Raw genomic sequence first — 26,635 nt, 5'->3', positions numbered from 1 at the left:
TGACCAATGTCTCTCCTTTTCCGGACGTGCATTGTCTTCACCAGGATGTGTTCAGTGTGGCTGAATATTCGTGTCCGCGAAATCTAGACTTGTATTCTGAACCTGCATGAGGTAAAGTGTACATCGTATACTCAATCTTTTGCACTCATACATCGTGCTCCATTACTTTGCATAAGGTTCCACGCAGTAAAAATCTCAGCGAGCGCAGCACAGAGGATATTGGTGGGCAAGTCATCAGCGCTGACATCGCGGCCGAGACTATATACGTTTCACGAAGTATACTCTTCGCTACTTAGTGGTAGTTTATCTATACTAGTAAAGGAGACAAAGATCATTTCTCGAAATATGGGCCCAGCAATAGGCACATCGAGCAGCACTTGGCCTTCAAGCGAAGCCGCAGAGAAACGGCCCTTGGACCGGGCGCGCCAGCGGTGAAGATGAACCTGCCACATATCGACAAGTAAGCACGACAGCTGGTAACCGAATTGTTATCCCATGGCGATAATGGGCTTACAACAGCCGAGCCCTCTCGATTAGCTGCGCGAATGGCCGGCGTTGAGCTTGTCGGCGTCGTTATGCTACGACCGACAGATGCCTCTTGAAGACCACCCCCCTTCACGGATGAAATCTTGTCTGTTGAAGGCGCGATCCATTTCCTGCGCAGTACGACGGGGAACCTGCAGGACTATATTTCTTTGATTCGGGAAAGTCGGCGAGCAAGACATTTGCACTTTGCAACATGGGGATGTAGCACTACCAGGTACCTATCTCCCAAAACATGTCTGACAGAACCACACTACTGTAGACCTCTAGAGTATACAAAGACCCGGAAGTCTTGCGTCCCGAGAGATGGCTCGAGAACCCAGATCTGCCCCTCTTCGCCTTCGGACTGGGCTATCGGGTGTATACTGGGTATCAACTTGGGAACCGTGCTATCTACATAGCATTAACTAGAATACTCGCCGCGTTCGAGACCAAAGCTGTAAAACGGGCTGATGCCGATCCTCTTACAGGATGTGTTGATCCTACTGACCTGGTGATGGCTCCACTGGGCTACGGCTTTTGCGTCGTGCCGAGGGATGTGAAGGGTCTGAAGGAGGTACTGGTAGGTGGAAATTGAGCGGATGACGAGTATAGCAGAAAGATAAAGTACTTGCAGCTCCATCTGTTTACTGGCCGTGGAATCAACGTGTGGTTCTTGGTAGTCTTGTATAGAAGCATATCGGTTTCTCAGACACAAAACCAAGTTAATGTAAACCCAATCGGCCCCCCAATAACAGACAAACACATCTAACAACACCAAAACCGCAAACAGGGGTCATCTACATGTCGGAGACTTAGCATCTCCTCGTCAATCTGCCGTACCCACCTCGCGAGGCGCAATGAGCCGGGGCTTGAGTAGTGTGGAGGAATGGATGGGGATTGGGAGGAAGACATGATAATTCAGGCATAACTGGAGCGGAAAGTTAATATATAGAGAGCTGATCTGCTGCTGGGATGGTGGATGGCGTTGACTAATGGGACCCGCTCTATAAGGCTTCTTTTGGGTTGCGGGTCGGGATCGAGCCGATCTGACTCTTATATAGAGTTGCTTCCACTAAACTGACCATGGCATGTTCTTCTGTTCTCGTCGAGTAAGCCACTGACCCGTACTCAACTGGCTCCATGCGGAAGGCTCGGATTGCGTCAAGACTACAGACGTATCGTGCTCTGCCTGGGAACATCGAAAAGACATACAAAACTTCTTCGATCTCAGGTAAAATACCACCAGCAAACTGGTAATCACTCTCACCCTGGCTTCCACCAAAGAGAGAATTATTAGTCGATCTTGACTACAAACAATGATCCCCTGCAAGGGGCACCGGATTCCTTGCTCTGTGCAAGGGCAGACGTCACCCTTAAGGCTGCAGTAGGCAGCACAATATCCCTTCAATCTTCCAGCTTCACCAACAAAGGATGCTGGAAAATGACGACTGTCGACTGCACCCAGCAGTTGAGATCCAAGTAGTTATGGTGATTTAGTGATTGGAGTGGACCTGAAGCCCGACAGTGGAGCGGCGAGCTGGCTTTGGTGAGGCGTTGCGGGGAGGCCCACTGCGACAATCAACCACCGCAGAGTCGAAGATCATGGATCACATTCATTGGTCATTCATTAATTATTGATTCATGCTGCACCTGCATCCCTTGTCAATAGTGAAGAGGAAGAGGAAGACGATGTCATCCTGACCTCAGCCACCGGCACACGGTAACTTACCGTATTGGATCCCGTGTTGGGATTCCTCGCGGAGTTCGGAGTCAGCGATCCGAGGCGCATCAGCCAACCACAGGGCGCGTGCTCAGCCACTGTGGCGGTGCATGTTCCTGATTGGCGGCCTTGTTTGTTGCAAAAAGACAGATCTGCGTTCAACGAGACGGAGTTGGAAGATTCGAGACTCAGGCTCGTCCTTGATTGTTGGTTTGTTACAGCTGTGGAGCAGTGACACCATTTCTGTCAGGAGGGAATCAGTGAATTCGGAGGGCTGCAGTTGTCGATTTCAGGCCTGGTGATGACTTGCAACAGATGGTTGATCAATAATAGAAGTTGTCCTGACTCAAAGCCATATCCTGACGTCGCTGTCGATAGACTGGACGCGTCATAGCATTCTGATAGAGATGTTTCGCAAAGCCTAAAGACTAAAGAGACGTTGGTCCAAGTCCAGACCACTGAGGCTTATCGTCTTGGCATACGTACATAAGACACCCGCTCCCTTTCAACCCTGAAGCTTCTCTCACTCCTTCTCCTGAGGCCGCTTGCTTCTTCTTCTCCCTTCCATTCTTCACTGCCAGCCGATCGGCTTTTTCTTCCTTTCCATCTCCATCGACCATCTGTCTTGGTCCTGAAATACATGCGTGAGCCTCCTTTTTCCCTATACGCGATACGCGTTGCCTTGGCATCCCCATCCCTGTGGGCTTGGCTCGTCTTATCCAGGAACGAAGACCGAGTTTCTGGATGGTGAAGCATTTATCTGCGTACTCGCGTACTGTTTTGAATCTTACTGACGCTGATTATTCTTCAGACCGGATTCGTTCGTGGGCGAAAGCTCACGCTTCTACCGCTGCCGAATCCCAACCTCAGGCCTCTGGCCCAGAATCCAACGATCGCCCCGACGACCCTGACATACATCGTCAAAATGATCAAGTGAATAAATCCGCTGGCGACCCGGCTTCGGGTTCGCCAAGTGATGACAGCAACTCCCAGAAACGGGGCCTTGTCCCTCGTACCAAGAACGCAGCCGTTCGCTTCGTTCGCCACACCAGAACAGCAATATGCCACAGCTGGGTCAACGTCCTACTGGTCTTTGTACCGGTTGGAATTGCAGTCGAGGCTGTCGGGATGGACCCGGCCATCATTTTCGCCATGAATGCAGTGGCCATCATCCCTCTGGCCGGACTCCTGAGCCATGCTACTGAGTGTGTCGCCAGCCGCATGGGTGACGCTATTGGTGCCCTCCTCAACGTCACCTTCGGTAACGCCGTCGAACTGATCATTTTCATTATTGCCCTGGTCAAAAATGAAATTCGTATCGTTCAGGCTTCTCTGCTAGGATCCATCCTGGCGAATCTTCTGTTGATTATGGGAATGGCTTTCCTCCTTGGAGGTCTGCGCTTCCAGGAGCAAATCTACAACAGCACTGTCACACAGATGAGTGCATGTCTTCTTAGTTTGGCTGTCACCAGTCTCCTGTTGCCGACTGCGTTCCATGCCTCGTTTAAGAGTTCGATTGATGCCGATAAATCGACCCTCAAGGTCTCCCGCGGTACCAGCGTTGTGCTCCTTCTGGTCTATGTCTTGTACATCATTTTCCAGCTCAAGTCGCACTCTTACCTTTACGCCAGCACTCCCCAGCAAATCATCGACGAGGAGTCTCACCCCGGCGTGTTGGCGGATTTTATGAACTCGTCGTCCGACTCGTCTAGCAGCTCGTCTTCTGACGAATCCGACGATACAACGACCTCCTGGACAACGGCAAAACGTATCAAGCGTGCAATGAAATACCGCAAGCACAGGAAGGCTAGCATCAGCTCGCGGGGAACCACCTCGCCTGAACTGGCGCACAAATCGTCCACCATCGATGTCTCATCGCTCCCTCCACGGAAGCTGAGTACCGCCAGCGAGTCGAGCCCCAACCAGCGCGCCGACACCGGCTCATACATTGTCGACACGGACGCCAAACCCGAGCTGGATGGGGAACCGCGCTTGAGGGACTTTGGCGATGATACTTTCTTAACCGTCAACCCTACCTCTAGTGCCAGCCATTCCGTCGGACCACAGTCGAGAGACTTCGGCCAGGCGCCGGCTAGCATCCACACCACCGAGACCGACCACAGACGATCCAAGCGCGAGCGGAAGAAGAAGAGGAAGGTCGCGAGACGAGAAATAAGAGAACAAGACGTTATTCCAACCTTGCCCGCTCAGCCCGCACCCAACTCTCGCGTCTCGGCGCTGTCTCTCGAGCAGGGCGAAGCCGCAGAGCTTCCACGCAAGTGGTCTCCATTCCGCCCTAATCTCCCGTCTCTGCTGTCGAACACTGTATTCGCAAACCCACCACCAACCGCTGCCTCGAAGGATCCCTTAGGCAACTGTAACGGCCTGCGACGCACGCATTCGCTTCCTTCGCTGGGTCAGCGTCCTGCTCTTCCGCGTCCTCCCCCAGTCGGCAATGCCGTCCAGTTCGCCAGAGTTGCAGCACGTATTCCCACTGCGGTCAACCCTGCCCTTGATTCCGAGAAGCCCGAGGAGCACGCGGAGCCCGAGATGTCACGTACCGCTGCGGTGGTCATGTTGATTCTTTCCACAGGTCTCGTCGCGGTGTGTGCTGAATTCCTCGTCGATGCAATTCCCGCCATGGTCGAAAGCTCCTCCGTCAGCGAAGCTTTCATCGGCCTGATCATCCTCCCCATCGTGGGTAACGCCGCAGAGCACGTCACGGCCGTGACTGTCGCTACCAAGAACAAAATGGATCTGTCAATTGGTGTCTCCGTCGGAAGTAGTATTCAAATCGGTAAGCCCGTCTCTATTTTTTTTTTCAATTGTAATGTTATTCTTAACTAATCAACATTAGCAATCTTCGTCACGCCCCTCGTCGTCATCCTCGGCTGGTGCATGGACAAAGACATGTCTCTCTACTTCACGCTCTTCGAAACCATCTCGCTGTTCGTCACTTGTTTCGTCGTCAATTTTCTCGTCCTCGACGGACGCAGCAATTATCTTGAAGGAGCCCTTTTGATGGCGGCGTACGTCATCATCGCTGTCGCCGCCTTCTTCTACCCTGATAACGAGCACGCTAGCGATCTTGGACAGGCGGGGTAACAGGCGGGGTGAATCAAGTTGATCAGTATTGCTGATTTCGTCTGACGTTATGTGCTCGGTTGAATCGATCGGGATGTGATTAACGGTGGTTCAAATTGCGTATGGACGGGACGTTGTGGCCACTGGTCACCCATTCCAGTCTCGTTTTGAAATTAGTCACAAATTGTTTGCTCGTTTTCTACTTTTCTACAATATTCATCTGCTCCAGAATGGAATTACCCAATTTTTGCGCGAAACCTGACTGCTTTTGGCTAGACTTGTAGTCATCTCGTAACGACTGTAGTTTTTAGTTGCAAACAAATGGAAGAGACTTGAAACTAAATTCTCCAATTCAGTCTACCAAACTTGGCCTGTCCTCGGCATGTATACTGTCCTGTCCCATGGGGCCCCGTAGATGTTCTCCCCTTGGCCGAGTGGCGGAGTTTGCGAAACCCTCGCATCGAGCCAACCTGGCCTCGAAGCGAGCCCACTACCAAGACGACCTCAAGGCCTCAAGTGAATAGGGGAGTTCTGGGCCATTGTTACAGTATCTAGGTGTGGCTCGCATCGATCCCAAACAGCTACAATCCAGCATCATCGGCGATGGTGTACTGGCTCATAGACGCGATGGCGAAGGACGAGAACTATAAGGGCACGCAGTCTGCTCGACTGTTTCCATCCGATAATCACGCTTGGTATTCTCGAGCGTCTTTCTCATAGAATCCTTTCCCCTTCTCATAACCAGTCTAGTCCTTGCTCGTCTTTAAGCTATGGCGCCTGCGCTGGAACTCCTGGAGAAGCCCGCTGAGACTGTGCCGGTCAAGGCGATTCCAGTCACCAGCAACGGGACATCTGCTGCTACTCCTATCACATTTGAGAGTCCAGAGAAACACCAGCGGGTGTTGAACGTCTTTCGAGCCTTTATTGCTGATCTCGTCCAGCAATATGGCGATGGCCATCCTGGGTGAGTAGACACTTCCTCCCCCGTCTTCGAATGGCTGTCGTGTTACAGCGCTAACAGCAGCTCATCACAGATCGCCCATGGGCATGGCTGCCATTGGAATCGCACTGTACAAGTATGTCATGAAGTACTCGCCGACGAACTGCAACTATTTCAACCGCGACCGCTTCGTTCTTTCTAACGGTAAGGATGCTGCATCACCTTTGGCAAACCAGGAGACGGAGACAATTCACTGACACGATAGTATAACAGGCCACGCCTGCCTATGGCAGTACCTCTTCATGCACCTCGTCGGCGTCAAGAGCATGACTCTCGAGCAGCTCAAATCATACCACTCAGCAAAGCCCGACTCCGTCTGTCCAGGGCACCCGGAGATCGAACACGAAGGCATCGAGGTCACCACGGGCCCACTGGGACAGGGGCTCGGCAGTGCGGTAGGCCTGGCGATGGCCACAAAGAACCTTGCGGCGACATATAACAGGCCCGGACATGAGGTGGTCAACAACATGACTTGGTGCATGGTTGGCGACGCTTGCTTGCAGGAGGGTGTTGGCCTCGAGGCGCTGTCTCTGGCTGGACACTGGAGGCTGAACAATCTCTGCGTTATCTTCGATAACAACTCGGTTACCTGTGATGGGTCTGCGGATGTTGCCAATACCGAGGACATCAACACCAAGATGCGAGCTACGGGGTTCAACGTGGTGGACGTGCATAACGGAGACTCGGACGTTGCCGGTAGGTCTAGGATGTTTTCTGGCTTCGTAGAGGGTATGACTTGCTAACGCGCAACAGCCATTGTAAACGCCCTCATTGCAGCCCGCTCAAGCGACAAACCCACCTTCATCAACATCCGCACTACGATAGGCGTCGGATCCAACGTTGCGGGCACGGCGGACGCACACGGGGCTGCTCTCGGAGTCGCGGAGGTAGCCAACATCAAGAAGTCGACCGGCCTGGATCCAAACGAGCACTTCCACATCCCCCAGGATGTCTATGACTTCTTCAGCGACATTCCCAGTCGTGGCAAGGCCCTAGAGGCGTCGTGGCAGGCAGCATTGGGGAGGTATAAGGAAGAACACCCGGAAGTGGCAGCTGAATTTGCTCTCCGTGTCGCAGGCCAGATGCCCGCAGACTGGACCAAGTGTATCCCGAACAAGGAAGACCATCCTACTGCGTCCACGGCCTCTCGCAAGTCAGCTGGTGTCATAACCAACGCCCTCGGACAGACGGTGAAGTCCATCTTAGTCGGCACCGCAGACCTAACCCCCTCTGTCAACGTTGCCTTCAAGAACAAGGTCGATTTCCAATCCGTGAGTGCACCCAGAACCATATACCACACCGGAAGACAGGATAGCTAATTTATCCAGCCCGACCTCCGCACAACCTGCGGCCAAACCGGATCCTACGACGGCCGCTACATCCACTATGGCATCCGCGAGCACGCCATGTGCGGCATCTCCAACGGCCTCGCAGCCTTCAACAAGGGCACCTTCCTCCCCATCACAAGCACATACCTCATGTTCCACCTCTACGCCGCCGCCGCCATCCGCATGGCCGCCCTGCAGGGGCTACACCAGATCCACATCGCCACCCACGACAGCATCGGCGTCGGCGAGAACGGGCCCACGCACCAGCCCATCGCCGTCCCGGCCCTTTACCGCGCCATGCCCAATATCCTCTTCATCCGGCCCTGCGATGCCGAGGAGGTCGCGGGTGCTTATATTGCTGCTATTCAAGCCACGGAGACGCCGTCTGTCCTGGCCCTCTCCCGGCAGGGTCTGCCGCAGTACCCGCAGTTTTCGTCGCGCGAGGGCGTGCTGAAGGGTGCTTATGTTTTCACTGAGGCCCAGACAAAGACACAAGCTGTAGGAAACGGCAGCAGCAGAAAAGACGATGACGACTTCGACGTCACGCTAATCGGCGTCGGATCTGAGATGGTCCACGCGATGAAAACCCGCGAGCTGCTCTATGAGCAGCACGGCATCAGGACGCGGGTTGTATCGTTCCCCTGCACACGGCTCTTTGAGCAGCAGACGCGGGAATACAAGCGCTCGGTGCTGAGGCCTGGTGCTGGGAAGCCGGCTGTTGTGATTGAGGCGTATCCGTCGACTGGGTGGGAGCGGTATGCGGATGCGTCAGTGTCGATGAATAGCTTTGGGAAGAGTCTGCCTTGTAAGGAGATCTATGAGCATTTTGGCTTCGTGCCTGAGGTTATTGCCGAGAAGGTTAGGGATTTGGTGGAGGAGGTTAGGGTTGACGGGATTGCAGCGTTGAGGGGCGATTTCAGGGAGTTTAATCCGGGGTTGAAAGTTGGACTGGGGCATTAAACGCGGTTGGATGGTTATATCTTGCGAATTTGCATTAGTATCTTGAATTTGAACTACTATATTTGAATTTGAATTAAATATATATCATGTAAAATTCAGTGGTTCTTGGTTGCAGAACAGATCATCGATTCCCTCGTCTTATATGGCATATTTATGCCTTAAAGCTAGAGATGGAGACTCCTGTCACTAATTTTGAAGTAACGAGGCTGACTAGAGTGACGCATTATTTACGAAACATCAGATAGCACAAATCTCGTTGAAGTCCAGAAAGGCACTCTTGACAGTCATTGATTTCCATCACCAAAGCCACTGCATCTAGATACAACAACTACAACGAGATCAAGGCCTACGCCTCAAAGCAACATGCATGCCCGCATAAACACAAACCCCAACCCCCAACATCCCAGAAATAACACCAAATCCCATGAGATACTTCGGCGCATCGTCCTCAGGAAACAGATACGCGCCGTATATCTGCGCCAGATTACCCAATGCATTGACCAGCGCCAGGGCAACAGCGCGGACTTCCGCATCCATGGACCCAAACGCCGAAGACGCAAAGCTCAGCGATACGGCGTTGGATGCCCAGAGGCCTGCGGCCATGAGGACGAGCAGGACGTACCGCGCGACAAAGTTGTAGACTGCGCATACTGCGATTGACGTCGCCAGAGAGAAGGCGAGCCAAGCAGCGATGATGACGCCCCGGCTGTTGGCGAGTTTATCGGCGAAGAGACTTGTTATAACGGTACAGACGAAGGCGACGGCGTAGATGGGGACCTGGATAGTGTGATTCAGCTGGGTCGCTCGCCAGTTCGTAAGGTTAATATATTGCTTACGGTCATGTATTGCGCTTGGACAGGGTCGCTGTAGCCCAGGCCAGCGACGAGCGTTGGGTAGAAGTAGGTCAGGGTGGAGGAGCCGACGATTACCTAGAAATCGCCATAATTAGTACATTGAAGGAGAATATGGAAGTGTTAATGGTTACCATGTAGCCAATGATGAACCCCCAGGTCCGCCAGTCCTTCATAGCCAGCACGAAAGACTGCATAGTCCCAATCTTCTCGTCGCCCCGTCTCACAACAACAGTGTCAGCCTGCAGCCGGGCAACGGCAATTTCTCTCTCTCGCTCGCTAAGCTGGCTCGAGGTAGCAGGGAAGTCGAGAAGCAGGAATACGGCGACGATCGCCCACCCAGCCGTCACAGCACCCTCGACGATAAACAGCCAGCGCCACCCACGGATACCGTGGGAGCCCTCCAGGCCATCCGTGATGGCACCTGCAATAAGACTGCCAAAGGCCCCGGAAAGAATGGCCGCGGACATGAAGACGGCAAACCGCTTCGATTGCTCATTGCGTCGGTACCAGGATGATATAATGAGGAGGACGCCGGGGGCGAAGCCGGATTCCATCACCCCGACGAAGATTCGGAGGATTATGAGGTGATGGTAGTTTTGCACAACGGACATGACGCATGTCAGAGTACCCCATATGGCCATTATAGCAGGGAGGTAGAGGGAAGGGCGTGTTCGGACTAGGATCATGTTGGATGGCGGTTCGAAGACGACGTATCCAACTGTATCCCCTCAGCGGCTGTCCACTATTTCTTTTGTAGATGGAGGGAAGGAAGCTTACTGAAGAAGACAACGAGGGTGATACTGTACTCAGAGGAGGAGAGCTGGAGGTCGTCGGCCATTCCTGCAATCTTTGCATTGCCAATGCTGGGGAGGAAAGTCAGAGAGGCTCGCAGGCTTGTCTTGACATGCTGGCACTCACTTGGTCCGGTCCATGTAGGAGAGCAGGTACATGATCCAGATGTTTGGCAGCAGGCGCAGGTCGATCTTGCGGACAAGCTTCTTCTCTTCCTCCTCAGTCCAGAAGATCTCTTGGCTGATTTCAACATGGTCAGAGTCTCCCTGGGAGCCCTGAAAGTCCTTCTGGTCGTTCGTCTGCATGGTGAGGAAATTGGCAGCTGCCGGTAAATGCTTTGGGCGAGTTGGATTAAGATGAGCCGGGGAGTGGCAGCTCTGGTTGTACAAGCCAAGGGCATCCGCTCAATCATACAATGACTTTGACTTATATACGGGGGCTGTCGGGTTTCTCCAGGGTTTACCCTCTGGAGGAGTTGTCAACCCCGGGGGGATGATGTGGGGATTTGCTGTCTGTTCGCGTGTCCAATAGAGAGTGCATGCACGCTTTCTATTTGTTCCCTGGAGGCCAATTGCAGCTTGAAGCGAGATTGCCAAGTCGTGGATCAAGCTCGGTGCGATGCCTAGTGCGGCCTCGATGCGAGACATTGTGGACCTCACCAAGCCACCATAGAAACGGTTCCGGATTATCCCCAGGCTACTGGTCCGCTTGAATGTTTGTGCACATGAGGGCGAGCTTCAACCAGTCGTTGATGCTCCAACATTGTCCGCAATGCGACATCGGCGTAGACACAGGGCCATGGTGGGCTTATAAAGGCAACCCACCCAGCATCAATTGACAGTTAGACCTCAAACCGTTACTCAGACTTGGCCTATAATTACACCCCACAGAACAAAATACCGTCAAAATGTCTCCTGCAGCTGAAGCAACCCGCAGCAGCAACGGCAACGGCGCCGACTCATCACCAGCCTTCCTCAACACCCAACCAGGCCCAGACTGCGACTGGAGAGTCACCCTCAAGGACAAAGTCATTGCAATCACCGGCGCCAACAGAGGAATCGGCCTAGCCATTGCGGAGGTCTGCCTCGCCAACGAAGCGGCAGCGGTCATCAGCCTGGACTTGTTCGAGCCCGGCGAGGAGTTCGTCGCCTTGCAAACGGCCAACCCGAAGCGCCTGGAGTATATACACTGCGACGTGACCTCTGAGCAAAGCATCAGCTCAGCAATCGATACTGCCATTGCCTCGCGGGGCGCCATCCACGGGTTCGTTGCGAATGCCGGAATGACGAAGCACCAGCCTGCGCTGGACTTTAGCCGCGCACAGATAGACCAGCTGTTCAACCTGAATGTGTTTGGTGCTTATTTCAGCGCAACGGCGGTTGCGCGCAAGTTTATCGAGCTGGGTATCAAGGGGTCTATCGTGTTTACGGCGTCCATGACGTCCTATCGCCCGAACCGTGCCGCGCCCTCGGCTCCCTATGGGGCTACCAAGGGTGCTGTAAGGAATATGACGCATACGCTGGCTATGGAGTGGGCGCAGCATGGAATTCGTGTAAATTCAATCTCGCCCGGGTTTATAAAGACTGCCATGACCTACTTTGTGGAGCAGTCGCCGGACTGGAACCTCAAGATGCAGTACTACGGCGGCATGCCCAGGTTAGCTGAGCCCAAGGAGCTGGGAGGGGGGTATGTATACCTGCTCTCGGACGCTGCGTCTTATACGACGGGCATCGACATTCCGATTGCTGGTATAGTCGGAGCGTGGTAGGCGTGGCATGTCGGAATTCAATTAGAATATAAGTATAAATACTAGCTCATAGATTGCTTGTTTTCATTTATAATTCTAGTGTTCGAGATCTAGTTTGCTTCCATGAAATGAATATAGTAGAACCCTGTGTCTCTGTATCATATTGCTTTGCTGATCACTGAGAGTCATATCCCTGCCACACCATCTTGAGCTCTGCAACAACCTTCTTGGCCGGGAACTTGCTAATCTCCAGCATATTCTCCAAGATACGGAGCAGCTCGACCCTCATCTGAGGCGCCTGAACAAACTGGCCAACTGGTTCCGTTAGCAGGGATCTGGTATGGACAAAGTAACAAAGTCACAGAAGGGAACCTTCTTACCACAAAACAAGGCCTGTACACTAACAAAGGCAACTGCAGAATCGTGTGCCTGGCAAGCATTGGCTATGCCGCAGACCGTTTGCACGCTTTCATTCAGCTGCTTCTCGCGTAGACAGTACGCGTTGAGCCCGCCCATCGTAGGCTGGTTCAGCAGCACGACGGCCTTTGCAAAATGGTACATCTGCACTGCACCAGCGTGACTCGCTGGATGGATCCATACAGGCGGGAACAACTCGGGCGTCCCATTAGCTGATAGTATCCTGTTCTCGTGAACAGTAGTAACCGGTTTATACGACACGGGAAGAACCCGCACCCAATCGTCAAGAGCCCGAAGCAGCCGATCCCCCTGCTCGATTCGACATTGTGGGTTGGAATTCTGATCGTCTGCGCTGCCCGCGGCGAATTCCACACACTTGGCGCAGATATAGACAATCCGCGTCGCCAGCTCATCCGCGTCCAGCCCGTCGAGCGGCTTCTTCGCACGCCATATAGTGAGCGTGGGCCGGCCAGCCTGGAACGCAGCCCAGATGTCCTGACGCAGCCAGGCCCACCACACGGCGCGTCGGAGTCCGTCTGCGGACTCGCCGTCGTTGTCCTGGGAGCGCTGGATCCAGAACGAGCCGCGCAGGTGGCGCTCCCAGTCGCCGCTTGTGGAGGCGCGGTCGGCGTCGAACATCTCGTATGTGCTGATCATGATGGACGTGGCGAGGATCTCGTGTGAGTCTGCGTAAGACGGGTAAAGCAGGGTCTGGGAGAGGTATTGGAGGGTTTCGTAGTAGTACTGTGCGGCTGCGTGTGCTGGATTAGGGTCTGGGTGAGGCTGCGCCTGTGGTGAGTGCGGACTACTACCCTGCGCATTGAGAGATGTGTTGTCTTCGTTTGCGAGGCCGAGAGACATATGCTTCGCGCCCACGGCGAGGATGGACTTGAGAAGACCGGTGTTTTGGAGTCCCAGGTGCGGCACGACGTTGGTGAAGTGCCGGGCTGGATCGAACAGGTCCAGAATGGGCCCGACAGCTTCGGTGTAGTAGCGAAGAAACTTGCAGTCGACCGTCGAGAGTTCGATGCCTGCGTTTGTGTTCCAGGGACTGCCAACTAAGCTAGTGCGCTGCTCGGAGATGGCCCTGGCCTGGTCGAGATGAGGCTCAGGACACGCAGGAGCCAGCGATTCCCTCCGGGACAGCGTAATCGCCGGGAGACTCCAGCGAGACTCGCCCGCTGAAGCGTCGTTGACCCGTTGGATGTTGCTGATGGCATCGCGAGCTAATAGGTCATACCACTCGAAGGGCGATATGTTGAGCAGGGGTATCTGGTTAAAGGCAAGCGGAGTGGCGGAGAAGGCCGCGTCGGGGCTGGTCAGGCTCTGGCCATTGCTCTGGCGTGATATACTGTCCTCTGGCGCCTCAATCGAGTGGTTGATCTGGACGGAGGGCTCACCAGGTGCTGGATAGCTGTCACTGCGCCCTTGCTCGTTCCTCGTCTCCCGTGAAGATGTACTGACAACACCGGGCCCAGACTCACCCCGCCGGTCAGTCCTCTGGCCATATCGACAGGTCCGATTCGACTTGGTACACCGCAGGCATTGTGGCCTGCTGTCGTCACACTTGACACGCCTTTCTCGGCAGGTGAGGCTATCGCATCGGCGAGGTCAGACTGATGTTAACCCTGGAGCAGCATGTACATCCACTCACCAGCCTGTCGAGGTTCTCAAGCCTCGGCCGCGAGAAGGTCTAACGCGAGGACGCTGGGACCCCGAAGGCCGTCCAGCTGCTGTTGGCTTTTGTCGTGTGGTGCCCGTAGCATCCATCGAGGCGAGGCAGGTTGGGTTCGCATCGAGGTGGGTGAAACTGAAAACTGAAAAGGACGAAGATTCCCCAGACCCCGCATGACTTGACTTGTTTCATTTGTCGCCACGAATTCTTAGCGGGGAACTAACTGGAATTCGGCGTGGAGACTTGGAGAAGCTGGACAGGCCTATAGCATATCCGGATCCGGACCCATACGGGTGCGCGTACCCAAAGCTTCAACGAACTTGGAATAACTGGTGACGAGAAAAGAGGCAAACCAGGATTGCCAATAAATTAGACGTGGAATAAACTATACCAGCACTCCTACAGGATCACTCAAAGTCGATGGCCACCTTGAGCGCCTGATCCTGTGCAGCCTCCTGGAAGGTTGCGTATGCCGTATCTCCCTCGGTATATAGAAAGTCTAGAATGGCCAACTTATGTCTACTTCAAACTTCAAGGATAATTAAGCAAACATACGGTGTGTCACCAGGGAGCCAATATCCAGCATGCCCGGTTCCACCAACCGTAGCAGTTGCGGCGTTGTCGTTGTATTGACCAGAGGCATACGAATACCTAGTAGATCAGTCCCTAAGGGCCAATGGCTCCCTATATAAAAGAAACTCACTGATATTGGGATCCCACGGGGTCTTGAGGTGCAAGTCGACCTTGGTTCCATGCATGCCGCCCTCCCGCAGCCACCAGCTCCTGACAGAACGCAAACGTCGACGCACAGAGTCAAACCCGTCGCCTTGGTCAATTCCAGGAGTTTCTGGATCGCATCCTGGCCAGAAGCCTGGACCGCAACATGGGAACCCAGATTCCGCGCCGGCGTATACAACTTCGCCGTCAGCCCCGCAACCATCCCCACCGGCCCAGCACCCACCAGCCGTCTACACAGTATGACACAGTGTGGTGTGATCCGCCTTCGAGGATGTACAGGTCTGTGCCGCAGATTGAGGCGTAGAGGAGCTTGATTATTGCGTCTGTTGGGGCTTGGATGGAGGGTTTTGGCGCTCTTGGGTTGAGACTTTTCCCGGGCCGGTGTAGACGAGGGCGCTTTCATTGTAGGAGTTGTCCGGTGCTTAGCATATATGGATGAAATAACCAGTCTATGACTTATAGATAATGGAGAGCAAACAATAGCATTAAATCAACAGTGGTAAACCGTCGAAACGGCGATAACGGTATCTATCTAGACTTATCAACGCTCTAGTGAGCGCACTATTAGTTAGTTTCCTGTCCGCGAGTCAATTCTTTCCCAAGTATATGTTCGTCTCAGCGTTGCCTCCAGCTCCTGCACCTTGACCTGTTGTTCGTGCACCTGCCGATGATCCCTGGTTGCTCGTTGTAACTCAAAGTACTCATAGTCCAAACCATACCGGGCATCTTGATCTGCTTCATGAGACTTGCCGTCATATGAAACGAGGAATGGTATATCTTGATACACAATAACCCAGAATCTATTACACCCGGCCAGCTTCGTCCTGCTGTCAGTCATTATCCTGGTGGTGTACGGCTCCCCCATTACCCACAAGCGATCCGAGCCCTCAAAAGTCAGATCACTCAGTCTTTCCCTGATATACTCTAGCCATCCAGGCCCAGCTCCCTCGGGCTCTGCTACTCGCACCCATACTATCCAGCAGTCGTTGGGGGGAGGCGAAAACTCAACATCAACGTCAAAGGATCGGCACCCTAGCATACGGAGTTTTTCAGTCAAACAGTGGAAAAGCGCCTGTGCCTTTTCTCGATTGTAGTTCGAGAGACTTGTAAACAGGAAAGCTGCTTCGTCCAAGTTTCGCGACATGGCTAGATAAACTGCGTGCTTTCAGGGAGGTGACGGATTTTAACAATCGTTGTAGTAATACGCTCACAATGACAACAAGTCCTGGCTGAAGAGCTAGATGTTATCTTGTCTCCCTGCCTGAGAAGTAAAGGGACTCGAGATCTTTTATATTTTAATGGGTTATGGTAAGAACAATGATCGCTCATTCTCAATAGGGTCCTTGTGCCCGTCCTATGTTTATGGCTATGGAAGGTCTTACTCTAATTGATCTGCACATCAGTATAAAGAGCATTATCCATCTCCCTTGTGGAATAATCGGTGTTTGCAATGATCAAAGTCGATGAATGCATATGAAAATCATTATTGGGAGCGTGGATCGCCCCCCTGATGTGAGAACCCAGCTTTGTCTAAGTATTAATGTATTCTAGGGGCCGCAGCTCATCGAACCGTTTCAGATCGTTTGTAAAGTCATTGGCCATTGGGCCGCTGTCCCTGACTGTCTACTGTATGTTTGATATCACGCTGCTGTCTTTGTAGTAATATTCAATGCCATTCCCTATGCTACACTATTAACACTAAAGAGCCTGAAAACACCAGCAACGGCAAGGAAAACAAGGTTAAAAATTCTAGAAAAGTATGATAAGTGGAATTCACAACAGATGGTTTCAAAATGACGGCACCCATAACCAGTTCTTCGACCTCTCAATCACCCCATCCAAGCCACGACTGTCAATTCGTAACACGGCCTCAAGTGCAAGACAGTCATGCTCCTGAGCATCGCCATTGCATTGCAAGAGAAACGGCGTACCCTTGTACATCGCTATCTGCGTCACCTGTTCCAGCGCCGCAAGTTCCGCGTCGAAATCAACACTCTCCGCGTCTGGCTCAAACAACACAGGGTCCTCCGAGGCCAGCTTGACTTCCAATGAGCACTTTTCTGTTGCAGGCTTGTACTCATCTTGTCTTTCTGGTTGTACTGGTGTAGTCATCCGGACAAATATCTTCCAAGTTTTGGTCGCTGTGTGATAACCGACTGCAATATCGTAGGTTTGATAGACATCGCTAAGTCTGGTAGTAAGCAGTCCAAGGGCACTCTTCGCGTCTCGGGCTGTCAGGCTGTCTGTGGGTGCGACAGATACTGTTGAGCTGGAGGACATCTTAACAACAACGAGCTGTAATCGCGACTTAGGGGTGTACTGTACAAGGCCCGGATAAGAGCTTGGTTGACCATGTATATTTCGAGAAATAACCCTCATTTATGGCCGACTCGAGGAATCGGAGGATAAAGATGGAGCGCTTCTGGTTCCTTTGCATTATAGGTTTCTGACACTTTATTTTACATTCTTTTTAACGGGGTGCGAGTCTTTGCCTATCCTTTATACACCCGAGGCATTGTTCATTGTCTATCATGGTACTATACATCTATGCCAATTATAATCACACTTCAAAGATTATATGATACACGTCGGTATAAAGACCTCGCAGGATATACTCTCTACCTGGAAGTACCGGACGCTAGCTTAGAATATTTGAAACCGAAGGGTAAGGGTAGATGATTAGAACTCTTGTATTATACTAACTTGACCCCATCAGGAAGATACTTCCAAAGGTGCCAATAAAGCCTCCTCTGAGCCAGGTATAAACCCAGAGCAGTCCGCCAGTTCCTCAACCCACCTGAACCAAACAGTGCTCCACAGGACGTAATTAGTGAATTCATCATGTATATCATTCAACTCCATCAGACTACCCATTTCTTCGAGCGGACGGAACACAACAACGAGGATCCGCCAGACGCCGTCTGGCTGGTGGTAGCCGGTGCGAACGTCAAACTTACTGTAGCCTTTTTGGTGCGGGAAGCTGGTAAAGGCATGGCATATCGTCCGGACACCCTCCTGGTTGAGTTCGAGTTTAGGGATTAGGGACCCTGTTAGCACGTAGCATGTTTTTGTTGATTTCATATTTGCTTAGTGAATAGAGGCAGACATTCTATCCGCAGTTGGGACTGTTCAGAGCGCTGCTGGGATGCCAATTGTAACGAAGAATGAGAATACTAAGTTGGCTTTTGAATTGAGTGCAGTTGTGAAAGAGACAATGACATTCACATCGGCAGTCTAGTCCGGCTGTAACACTGGGTTTATTGTTCCTTGTACTGAGCATTTAGACTGATTCTTCTACACATTGGTTATAAACAATGAAATAAAGACAAACTGGAGATCGTAAACAGGGTGCCTGAGGCCAACACTCGGTTATTCCACACTAGCCTGGTCTGGTTAGTGTCATTTCCGGCCGGAATATCGATGGTTCCGTCGCCCACACAAAATCCACCGACTCTTCTCGCCAACTTTTCCCGATAACTCAACTCTCAACACAACACACAACACGCCTTCATCCTCGTTTCGCGTGGATTTGAACCTGGTCTTGCCATGCTTGATGCTGCATCGCAACCAACCGCGTAATCGCCCGTAAATCGTTTCTTTCTCTTCCTCTCGCGGTACTAAACCCCAGCGACGGCTTGTCTGCATGAAGATCATGTTAGAGTGTCGGATGCTGTATGCCTCTATGTACCAAAATCAACGGGTTTCATATCTAGCATGCTGGCGTCTCCCCTGGCCTTCGGGCTGCACTGCGTCTGTGTGATGGTATCTATCCTACATTCCGTAGCTCCTAACTGGTCTCGTATTTCGTATGTTCTATTTGGCTGCAGAGCTTTCTGTCCTTTGTTTGGGGAGTGAGAAATTATGAGTCTGAATTGCATTGCGATGACAGTTGAAATCTAGAATCACAAACCAACGCCGATACCAGATACCATTTCCCAGTCCTTGTTCCAGTCCTTGTCCCATACGCCGTGCTTTCCCTGCCGTTTATCGTTTATCGTTACCGTCGCTCCATGCGAATAATTCAATCCCGCCGATCAATATCCATACGACTGCCCTCTCTGGAGCGCTTGATACCCATGCATTGTTCCGCTCTGCTCAACGATCCCGTCCTGCGAATACGAGAGGTCGAGCCCATATCTCATTCCCAACGGGTCCGTCATCACAAGGTCCGCTCCGTCAGGCATACTCGGATACAAGGATTGCTGGAACTGCGCCACGTACCCGCAGGGATCGCTGGGCAGGCTCATGGAGGGATGGAGGTCATAGCCGTGGACGGAACCCGAGGTGTCCGGGGTCGCCGGGAGATACTCGTTTGCAGAAACCTGAGAGCTCGTGGTGAGGGAACCGTAGTTGTATGGGTCGTATCCGGGACCTCCCTGTGAACCGGTCATCGACGGCGTGGAGGATGGAGGACGTCGCGATGAACTGGCCGTAGTCGGGGACTGGCAGCACGGTTGTAGATGGACGGGGCTGAGACGTTTCCGCGAGAGAATCGTATATCTACAGACATCTAGTCAGCACGGTTCTCCCTTGCAGGTCTGATGGACTCACTGGTTCTTGATATTGTTCGCAGACCGGGTAGGGAAATGCGATCTCTGGATATCTTTCCAGCTGCTTCCGTGCGTCTCGACTGCCGACAGCAGGAGTGCATTCTGGCTGGTTTAGAATGATGCATTGATCAGCTTGATATAGTAAACATACCTCGTCCTCCGTCCAAGGACTCCGCTCCAGCTCCGGGTTCAGACAGTGATGCCAGCGCTTCGAGCATTCTGCCCTCATTAGAATTGAAACAGGTACACCTAGACAGGAATACTAACGGTCTGCGTTCCTCGTCTCCATCTTCTGCGCAATCATGGCCCACCGATACTGGTATCTCTCGACGAGCTGGAACAGCCGCTCATCCTCATCCTGCGTCCAGGATCCCTGCTCTATTTAGCCTTATCCAACATGATATTAGACTGAGTATATAAAACACACCTTGCGCAAACCACCAGTGAACCGGTTGAAGTATCTCTTGCGACAGTCCTTGTTGCTTCGGCCGGGGATGTGGCGCGCGATTTCGTTCCAATTGACTTTTTGGCATTTGCCTGTTGGAGCTGTCGTCCGTTAGTATACCAGGTATATATAGTAGTATATATCTGTGGTTGGAGCATACCCCTCTCCTGCACTTGATACAGATCCCAGAGGAGCGCATCCTCGGCAGTTGTCCAGCGCCGACGTTGTTCAGCCATTGTCGAGAATAGAATGTTTAAAATGTTGTTTGGTAGGGATATATCGTTGTGGTGTAGTTGTTGTGTAGTTCTTATTGTCAGCTGTGTGAGTGTGCTTTTCAAACCCGAGGATATTCCTGATATATATATAGGGAGGGGAAGAAAGAAAGAAATTAAAAACAAAAGGGAAGAAGGAGAAAAGAAACAGCCCATCAGCAAGATATCTCATAATCTCACTTGCAAGACCAGCCCAGACTGCGCCCCCGGGCCCCCATGCGGTGCTTAACAGGTTAACCCTACACGGAGACAGGATCAATAACATCATCCACCGTGCGGAATCCTGCCAGCCTTGGTTCTTACGCCCGCAGCAGGTATTATTATTATTATTATTATTATTATTATTATTACTATTATCATTTAATTTCATTTTTGAATTAATTTGTTGCGGCTTGGCTTGGGCTAGCTCAGGCTAAGCTTAGATGAGTGAGAGGGACGCCGGCATCCAGCCTGGATTCCGCTCGGGAGATCAGTTCCTAGCTCTTACTTTTCACTGTCGATATAGTTACTTAGTGAGGTAGGCGGGTAGTCTACCTCTACCAGCCAAGGTACTGCTAATTTAGCGTCGAATTCTACAAGTGGATCTGCCTCGTGCTTGCCAGCATTCCACAGTCCACAGTCCACACGAGGTACGTACAAAGCCCATTCCTCGCACTCGCATTCGCACCTGCACTCATTCGCCCTGAGACTGAGGAGGCCTACCTCTTGTTTGCAACTGCCAATCGGCGTGCGAGGGGCTGTTGTCGCAGAGTCACAGCCTGTCAGCTCTTACGGGGCCAGCTCACCAGTTAGAAGCTTGGGAGGGGCCAGAGCAGGGATATGCGGCATGCGACTTATGCATGTCTTGATCAGCCGCAAGAGCCGGGGGGGTTGAGGATTTAGGAAAGTAGATTTGGACCTGATGGTTGTCCTGATGGTTGTTAACTTGTTGGCTCTCCGTCTCTCCGTCCATCCGTTCCCCCGTCGCCCCTCACCTCACGTAAGGCTGGTGATGAGTGAGGACAGGGGCACTGGGCTGAGGCAGGCTGTGTGGTGACTGGTGTGACTGGATGATCGATCGAGAAGGAACTCCGCTGGAGGTAAGAGGGGCCTGTCGTGTGCCAGCGGTTCGAAGCGAGAAACGTGGAAGTTGGGGACGTGGAACGTGGGAATGTGCCACAGAACACGGGGATGAGACAGCCCCTCGCTGCCCGCTGGTTGCCCAGGAGGTGTCTCGGGGGAACTCGGCTGCAGGGCTACAGTTGCAAGTTGGCAGTCAGCAAGGAGAATCTCTCGAGGCAAGACGCAGATCGTTTCTCCGAGAACGAGGCTTCTACATTGTTTCTGCAGGGGGGTGGGTGTCATTGGCTGTGAGCCTGGCCACTGGCCAGTGTTGGGTCAGTCTGACTCCAGTCAACAGTTGACCAGGATCTGCACGCCGAGGTAAAAATATCCTGCACGTTGGGAAAAAGCAACCTGGCTGCTGCTGCTGGCTGCTGGCATGCCTGGCAGCCAACGTGGTCGATGTTTCAGGTCAGGAATGGAATGCAGCAACACGCGAGGCCGCCAGGTCCAGTTCGCTGCTGCGAATAGAACGGTCGTACAAGAATTTCCAGAAACTTTTTCGAGTCTCAGTTGTCGCAGCCTCCGACGAACTGCGGAACTGGCATCTTGTGCGACGGCGTCGAAGCCCTGACGATTTCCGCATTGGGCTAGGGGACCCGATCTATGGATACACTGCACTTAGTCGATGGCCCCTACCCACCAAGTCCTGGAGAAGCTCTCCGCAGTAAGAATGTAATTGTCCGGTTTCTTTGCCGATCGACTCGCGTCGCCAATCGCAGTCGCGGGCATTCCAACAGCAGCAGTCCTGCCACAGCACAGCACCAGAGGCAGCAATCTCGTATCTCCCGCCGGTCGATCACAACCGGTGTACTGCAGCCAATCGCAGCCCAGATCTGGAATGCAAAGGGCATCATCGCTATATTTAGGTCCGTTTCAGACTGCATCAGACAATCAGTGCATCCCCTGCTGCGAGGCCGGTCAGCCTTGCCGTCAGCCCGTGCCCTCCCTGGTCCCTCGCAGCATCTCGACTACTAGAACTGTCTTGCCGGCTGCCCACTGCATCCTCTGGCGCGTGCTTCTGTCAAGTGCCATCCTCGATGCCTGTCGAACCACGAGGTCCTGTGTGACCCTGTACGACTCCCTAATTACCAGGATAGGAAGGTCGTCTCTTGTTACACAGCCATCGCTGACGGAGTCGCCCTTCGGCCTCCACACGAAACACTTTCTTCACAGGCTCAGTGTTCAACGCTCGTTTCCGGTCGGCGCGCCCTTCTCAGGTCATCCCATCTCGAGATTCTATAGGTCCATCGAGTGTTCCCCTCGAAACCAAGGCCGCCAGGCCAGGCGCCCGGCGCGATTTCACGACATGCGGTAACTGCAGTTCGTCAACCACTATTAAGTATTGTCGAGTACCCAGCTGATGGGATCTGGCCGATTTCCTCTTTCGATTTGGTCGCGCTGCAGGGTGTATCCAATAAGACCTGCATCCCAGCCATTCCGGGCGGCGCAGGGCGCCTAGCAATTAGCGACGGTTCGGTTCTCCAAGGGGAAATCTGGACGGCGTGCGCCGGGAAAATCAATTCGGCGCGTGCACTGCATGTACACTGCTTTTACATAAGTTACCGGCACTATTTGCATTATCGTCCGCGGGTTGGGTCTGGCTTGAGCAATTGTGTCTTCTTGTTGCTGTTGGCCCCGCCGGGTCCAACTAATGCGCTTCATAGCCTCCTGCCATGCATGGGGCGAAATATGGCTCGGCGCTGGTGGGGTATTATTCCACATCATTCCAAGCCATGGAGGAGCCTCGCTTGGTTTCTGCTTCGTTCCGATTGATTTAGCGAGTTTTACGTACCTGGGCTGCGGCAAGGTACCCGGGGAGTGGCCGCAGAACTGGACCTTGACAGCAGCCAAATGCTAAACAGGTGGTACCTCACAGAAGTGCATTTCAATTACCGGTAGCCTGTACTGAGTCTCTGCTAGCAATTTACAACGTATACCGAAACAACGGACTCCTCTCCCCCATCCGCCGCAGCTCCTCCTCGCCATACCTCTCTCTGACATCCACTTCGCTCATGCGCTCCCTCTGTCGATTAACCCTAAACAGAATGAATTCAAGCACGAAACATGCCACAATCCCCGCGGACGCAAACGCAAACGAGTTGCCGTACCCTGTGACATACCGCGGCGCCTCGTCCTCCCGGTATATGAAGCTCCCAATCAGCCCGCCCACGTTGCCCATGCAGATGAGATAGCCGATACTAATCGCTCGCCTTGTTGGATCCGGCGTGTTGGAGACGTTCCACGCGTTGACGCCGGGGAGGATAGGGTACATCCTAGAAGTATCACTCAGTTAACCACTCAAAACAAAACAAAACAGAATCAGATAAGGTAGGGCTTAGAACACACCCAAAACAAGCCAAACAGACCCCAAAATAACAAACCGCCACATTATCCTCAATATCCTCCGCATTCGTAAACAGGAGCGCAAACGCCACGACCTGCGCAACCTGCGGGACAACAATAAACGGCATCCGCCAGGAATACTTATCCGCAAAGACGGAGAAGATATAAGCGGAGAATGCACCGACCGCGTAGGGCGGGATAGTCAGTAACTGGGCGCGCGCGGCCTCAAACCCCATCCCTGTTATGATCTGGGGCATGGTGAATTTCATCGCGTAGTTTGGGACGGAGTTGGACCAGCTTCCGAGGATGAGGAGGTAGATTTTCCAGTCTGTTAGGACGGAAATTATTGCGGGGTAGTTAGTTTTACTACCACTACTACTCTTTGTCTCGGTCTGCGGTGTGTCTGAGGGGGAGGAAGATGCTGGGTGGGCGTTGATGCTGTTGGCGATTTGCCGCAGTTCCAGGAACCGGATTTCGCGAGGGGTCAGCCAGCTTGTTGACCGGGAGGGTGAGTCGAGGAGGAGGAAGAAACACATTATTGCGAGGAGGATAGTGGCGAGGCCTTCGATTATGAATATCTAGTCATCTCGTCAGTGTGTTGTTGTTGTTTGATATTGATTCAAAGAAGGGACTACTAACCCATCTCCACCCCTCGTAGCCAGCAAGGCCATTCATTTTGGCGATTCCAAAGGCGAGAAGACCGGAGAATGCGCCGCCAGATGCAGCGGAAGTGTACAAGATTGCGATGCGGGTTTGTGTTTCGTTGGGGAGGTACCATTTTGAGATTATCAGGACTGCGCCGGGGAGGAAGCCGGCCCTGTTGTTGTTAGCACCACGCATTGGATAGTGGTGGTTAGAAAGGTATACTCGAATAAGCCCAGTAGGAAGCGGATAGCAACCAGGCTGTCGAAGCTCTGGACGAAGCCTGTGCACGTCATAATAACGCCCCAGATGAATATCAGCGTTCCCAGGTAGACGGACGGCTTGCTGAAGTAGTTGAGGATGATATTGCTTGGGACCTCTGATGTCAGTTAGAGAGTTTACTTTGGTAAACTTTGAGGCCAAGGCTGCCCACCTGCTAGGACATATGGAATGAAGAAGATGGCCAATGCGATGTTGTACTGCTCTCCGTTCATTCCTAGACTAGGAAGCAGGCCCTCGATTTTGGCATTTCCTGGAACACTCAGAATTGGAACAAGTAGTATTTTGGAAGACACTCACCGATATTGGTCTTGTCGATATACGCCACCAAGTACAAGAGCACCAGCATGGGTACAAGCCGCCACTGTATACAACTTAGCTGGCATCTAGGTTGTACAATATCATAAACCCTACATCGACCTAGGCATCTCAAAGTCAGAATTGAGCAAAGCAGCGATGGAATAGATAGGGCACACCTTTCTAACAACCGTCTTCCTCTCGTCGTCCGAGAAGTTGGCTAGAAAGTCCTCCTCTTCAAACGACAATCCACTTGCCGGCCGACGCTCCAGGTGCATGGCCGCTTCTTTCTCGGGCGAGCCATTCTCGGTATCTGAGGCTGTACTCCGGTGCATTTTCTTCTCTTCAATAAAGTCAGTGTGATGGTATAGGGACGGTCGATAACGCTAGGTTGTGGGGATTATATAGTGAAATTGGGCCCAATTTCTGGGGTAACGCGGAGTACGTCTCGTCTGTCTCGGAAATGCACAAGGTCATGTACCCTGTGGGCCAGGGTGTGAGAGAAGATGTCGTCGAGAAGGACGATAACTGCTGTCCGGCTAAGCGCCTGTGGGTTCTCCGGGGAATCCGTTGAGTCCGTGGAATCCGATAACACGGAAATAGCGGAGATGCAACATGAATCCATGAACAGATGGCACTGATGCAATAGTATTCTGCTGATTGTCCGTGTTTTCCGTGTTTGTCGGTTATTTGGTGTCTATACCCAGTATCGGAGGTGACATTGATAAAACTATATAAGAGCACTTCTACTGTGGAATACTTCTTGCAAACCAGAACCAATTCGACTCACCACTACAAGTCTCCTCCCTCTTTTTTATAAACAGAAATGGTCGGCTTTGACATGCACGGGCTCACGCCCGCCCCCGTCACCCCCTTCACCCCAACCGGCGAAGTCGACTACGCCGCAATCCAACGCCTAGGAAGCTGGCTAGGCAGCATCCACGGCGTGAAAGGGCTCGTCGTCCTCGGACACGCCGGCGAAGGCACCTTCCTAACCGCCACCGAACAAGTCTCCGTAATCAAAGCCTTCGTGGCCTCCGTCAACGACAAGATCCCCATCATCGCAGGGATAACCGGCGAAGGGACCGAGGTCGCCGCCCTGGAAGCAAAGCGCGCCAAAGACGCCGGGGCCAAGGCAGGCCTGCTCTACCCTTCGCATGGCTGGCTGCGGTTCGGATACCAGCCCGGTGCGCCGCAGGACCGGTATCGGCGTGTGTACGAGGGCAGTGGTGGGCTGCCGCTGATTCTGTTCCAGTATCCGGATAACACGAAGGCGACGTATAGTTTGGCGACGATGCTGGAGATTGCGGCGCTGCCGGGGGTGTTTGCGATGAAGAACGGGGTGAGGAATATGAGGCGGTGGGATACGGAGATTCCGGTGATCAGGCGGGAGAGGCCTGATTTGCAGATTTTGAGCTGTCACGATGAGTATCTCCTGCATACCTCGTTTGATGTGGATGGGTTCTTGGTTGGGTATGGCAATATTGCGCCGGAGTTGTTGCTGGAGTTGATTGAGGCGGGCAAGGCGAGGGATTATAAGCGGGCGAGGGAGGTTCATGATCGACTGCTTCCTGTGACGAAGAGTGTCTATCACCGTGGTTCGCATATGGAGGGGACTGTTGCGCTGAAGCATGCGCTTGTTGCCAGGGGCATTCTGGCTCATGCGACGGTGCGCTCACCTCTGTTGCCCTTGGAGGAGGGCGCTGAGCAGGAGATCCATGCTGCTGTTGCTGCTGCACAGTTGAGCAGGGTTGCTTAATGTATAAACTGTTGTATTACAGAAATGAAGACTTCATGTGTAGTGTTGAAGAAACTACGGTTTTGTAGTTACCAGTTTGCGGATATACAACGTAGTATACAAGA

General features: G+C 52.7%; 12 protein-coding genes across 12 annotated transcripts; 5 read left to right on the top strand and 7 right to left on the bottom strand.

Moving 5' to 3' along the window:
- Positions 1-437: 437 nt before the first annotated feature.
- ASPSYDRAFT_34549 (uncharacterized protein) lies at positions 438-1,120 on the top strand (the record flags this gene model as incomplete). The annotated part of the gene is made up of 2 exons (XM_040845257.1): positions 438-460; positions 814-1,120. 2 exons carry the CDS (start codon positions 438-440, stop codon positions 1,118-1,120), a joined length of 330 nt encoding a protein of 109 aa, XP_040699449.1.
- A 1,638-nt stretch (positions 1,121-2,758) lies between these two features.
- ASPSYDRAFT_48850 (putative membrane bound cation transporter) lies at positions 2,759-5,573 on the top strand. The gene is made up of 3 exons (XM_040847717.1): positions 2,759-2,889; positions 3,057-5,042; positions 5,103-5,573. The coding sequence occupies exons 1-3, from the start codon at positions 2,886-2,888 to the stop codon at positions 5,348-5,350; spliced, it is 2,238 nt and encodes a 745-aa protein (XP_040699448.1). The 5' UTR covers positions 2,759-2,885; the 3' UTR covers positions 5,351-5,573.
- A 526-nt stretch (positions 5,574-6,099) lies between these two features.
- On the top strand, positions 6,100-8,617 carry ASPSYDRAFT_60554 (transketolase family protein; the record flags this gene model as incomplete). Its single annotated transcript, XM_040849866.1, has 5 exons — positions 6,100-6,293; positions 6,364-6,473; positions 6,543-7,025; positions 7,083-7,600; positions 7,658-8,617. The coding sequence occupies 5 exons, from the start codon at positions 6,100-6,102 to the stop codon at positions 8,615-8,617; spliced, it is 2,265 nt and encodes a 754-aa protein (XP_040699447.1).
- A 212-nt stretch (positions 8,618-8,829) lies between these two features.
- ASPSYDRAFT_183888 (uncharacterized protein) lies at positions 8,830-10,708 on the bottom strand. Its single transcript, XM_040843541.1, has 5 exons — positions 10,390-10,708; positions 10,249-10,334; positions 9,603-10,189; positions 9,454-9,546; positions 8,830-9,394 (listed from the first exon to the last, which is right to left on the bottom strand). The coding sequence occupies exons 1-5, from the start codon at positions 10,566-10,568 to the stop codon at positions 8,957-8,959; spliced, it is 1,383 nt and encodes a 460-aa protein (XP_040699446.1). The 5' UTR covers positions 10,569-10,708; the 3' UTR covers positions 8,830-8,956.
- A 462-nt stretch (positions 10,709-11,170) lies between these two features.
- ASPSYDRAFT_208629 (uncharacterized protein) lies at positions 11,171-12,031 on the top strand (the record flags this gene model as incomplete). The annotated part of the gene is made up of 1 exon (XM_040843950.1): positions 11,171-12,031. One exon carries the CDS (start codon positions 11,171-11,173, stop codon positions 12,029-12,031), a length of 861 nt encoding a protein of 286 aa, XP_040699445.1.
- A 36-nt stretch (positions 12,032-12,067) lies between these two features.
- On the bottom strand, positions 12,068-14,222 carry ASPSYDRAFT_48846 (Zn(II)2Cys6 transcription factor). The gene is made up of 3 exons (XM_040847716.1): positions 14,082-14,222; positions 12,391-14,021; positions 12,068-12,325 (listed from the first exon to the last, which is right to left on the bottom strand). The coding sequence occupies exons 1-3, from the start codon at positions 14,195-14,197 to the stop codon at positions 12,186-12,188; spliced, it is 1,887 nt and encodes a 628-aa protein (XP_040699444.1). The 5' UTR covers positions 14,198-14,222; the 3' UTR covers positions 12,068-12,185.
- A 287-nt stretch (positions 14,223-14,509) lies between these two features.
- Positions 14,510-15,243, bottom strand: ASPSYDRAFT_92764 (uncharacterized protein; the record flags this gene model as incomplete). The annotated part of the gene is made up of 4 exons (XM_040852729.1): positions 14,510-14,601; positions 14,658-14,753; positions 14,806-15,070; positions 15,118-15,243. The coding sequence occupies 4 exons, from the start codon at positions 15,241-15,243 to the stop codon at positions 14,510-14,512; spliced, it is 579 nt and encodes a 192-aa protein (XP_040699443.1).
- A 165-nt stretch (positions 15,244-15,408) lies between these two features.
- Positions 15,409-15,984, bottom strand: ASPSYDRAFT_34543 (uncharacterized protein; the record flags this gene model as incomplete). Its single annotated transcript, XM_040845256.1, has 1 exon — positions 15,409-15,984. One exon carries the CDS (start codon positions 15,982-15,984, stop codon positions 15,409-15,411), a length of 576 nt encoding a protein of 191 aa, XP_040699442.1.
- Positions 15,985-16,628: 644 nt separating this feature from the next.
- On the bottom strand, positions 16,629-17,120 carry ASPSYDRAFT_34542 (uncharacterized protein; the record flags this gene model as incomplete). The annotated part of the gene is made up of 1 exon (XM_040845255.1): positions 16,629-17,120. One exon carries the CDS (start codon positions 17,118-17,120, stop codon positions 16,629-16,631), a length of 492 nt encoding a protein of 163 aa, XP_040699441.1.
- A 1,754-nt stretch (positions 17,121-18,874) lies between these two features.
- ASPSYDRAFT_34541 (SANT/Myb-like DNA-binding domain-containing protein) lies at positions 18,875-20,071 on the bottom strand (the record flags this gene model as incomplete). The annotated part of the gene is made up of 6 exons (XM_040845254.1): positions 18,875-19,340; positions 19,392-19,492; positions 19,542-19,609; positions 19,658-19,763; positions 19,818-19,936; positions 19,996-20,071. The coding sequence occupies 6 exons, from the start codon at positions 20,069-20,071 to the stop codon at positions 18,875-18,877; spliced, it is 936 nt and encodes a 311-aa protein (XP_040699440.1).
- A 3,064-nt stretch (positions 20,072-23,135) lies between these two features.
- On the bottom strand, positions 23,136-25,146 carry ASPSYDRAFT_208624 (putative MFS transporter; the record flags this gene model as incomplete). Its single annotated transcript, XM_040843949.1, has 7 exons — positions 24,950-25,146; positions 24,776-24,843; positions 24,630-24,728; positions 24,422-24,575; positions 24,194-24,371; positions 23,558-24,132; positions 23,136-23,484 (listed from the first exon to the last, which is right to left on the bottom strand). Exons 1-7 carry the CDS (start codon positions 25,105-25,107, stop codon positions 23,136-23,138), a joined length of 1,581 nt encoding a protein of 526 aa, XP_040699439.1. The 5' UTR covers positions 25,108-25,146.
- Positions 25,147-25,598: 452 nt separating this feature from the next.
- ASPSYDRAFT_92758 (dihydrodipicolinate synthase family protein) lies at positions 25,599-26,531 on the top strand (the record flags this gene model as incomplete). Its single annotated transcript, XM_040852728.1, has 1 exon — positions 25,599-26,531. One exon carries the CDS (start codon positions 25,599-25,601, stop codon positions 26,529-26,531), a length of 933 nt encoding a protein of 310 aa, XP_040699438.1.
- Positions 26,532-26,635: the final 104 nt, after the last annotated feature.

Source organism: Aspergillus sydowii, assembly GCF_001890705.1.
Source record: "Aspergillus sydowii CBS 593.65 unplaced genomic scaffold ASPSYscaffold_11, whole genome shotgun sequence".
NCBI classification, from domain to species: Eukaryota; Fungi; Ascomycota; class Eurotiomycetes; order Eurotiales; family Aspergillaceae; genus Aspergillus; species Aspergillus sydowii.
The sequence above is the reverse complement of the archived record's forward strand: the minus strand, read 5'-3'. Positions and strand labels throughout refer to the sequence as shown.

Bases quoted from the DNA above. Each gene is read 5' to 3' on its own strand.
- ASPSYDRAFT_48850 (XM_040847717.1), top strand. The intron at 5,043-5,102 runs GTAAGCCCGTCT...AATCAACATTAG, and splicing joins CGGAAGTAGTATTCAAATCG to CAATCTTCGTCACGCCCCTC.
- ASPSYDRAFT_183888 (XM_040843541.1), bottom strand. From the start codon at position 10,568: ATGCAGACGAACGACCAGAAGGACTTTCAGGGCTCCCAGGGAGACTCT. The intron at 10,190-10,248 runs GTAAGCTTCCTT...GAGGGGATACAG, and splicing joins CACCCTCGTTGTCTTCTTCA to TTGGATACGTCGTCTTCGAA. The intron at 9,395-9,453 runs GTAAGCAATATA...CACACTATCCAG, and splicing joins TCCAAGCGCAATACATGACC to GTCCCCATCTACGCCGTCGC.
- ASPSYDRAFT_48846 (XM_040847716.1), bottom strand. From the start codon at position 14,197: ATGGATGCTACGGGCACCACACGACAAAAGCCAACAGCAGCTGGACGG. The intron at 14,022-14,081 runs GTGAGTGGATGT...CCGATGCGATAG, and splicing joins TTGAGAACCTCGACAGGCTG to CCTCACCTGCCGAGAAAGGC. The intron at 12,326-12,390 runs GTAAGAAGGTTC...TAACGGAACCAG, and splicing joins TGTACAGGCCTTGTTTTGTG to TTGGCCAGTTTGTTCAGGCG.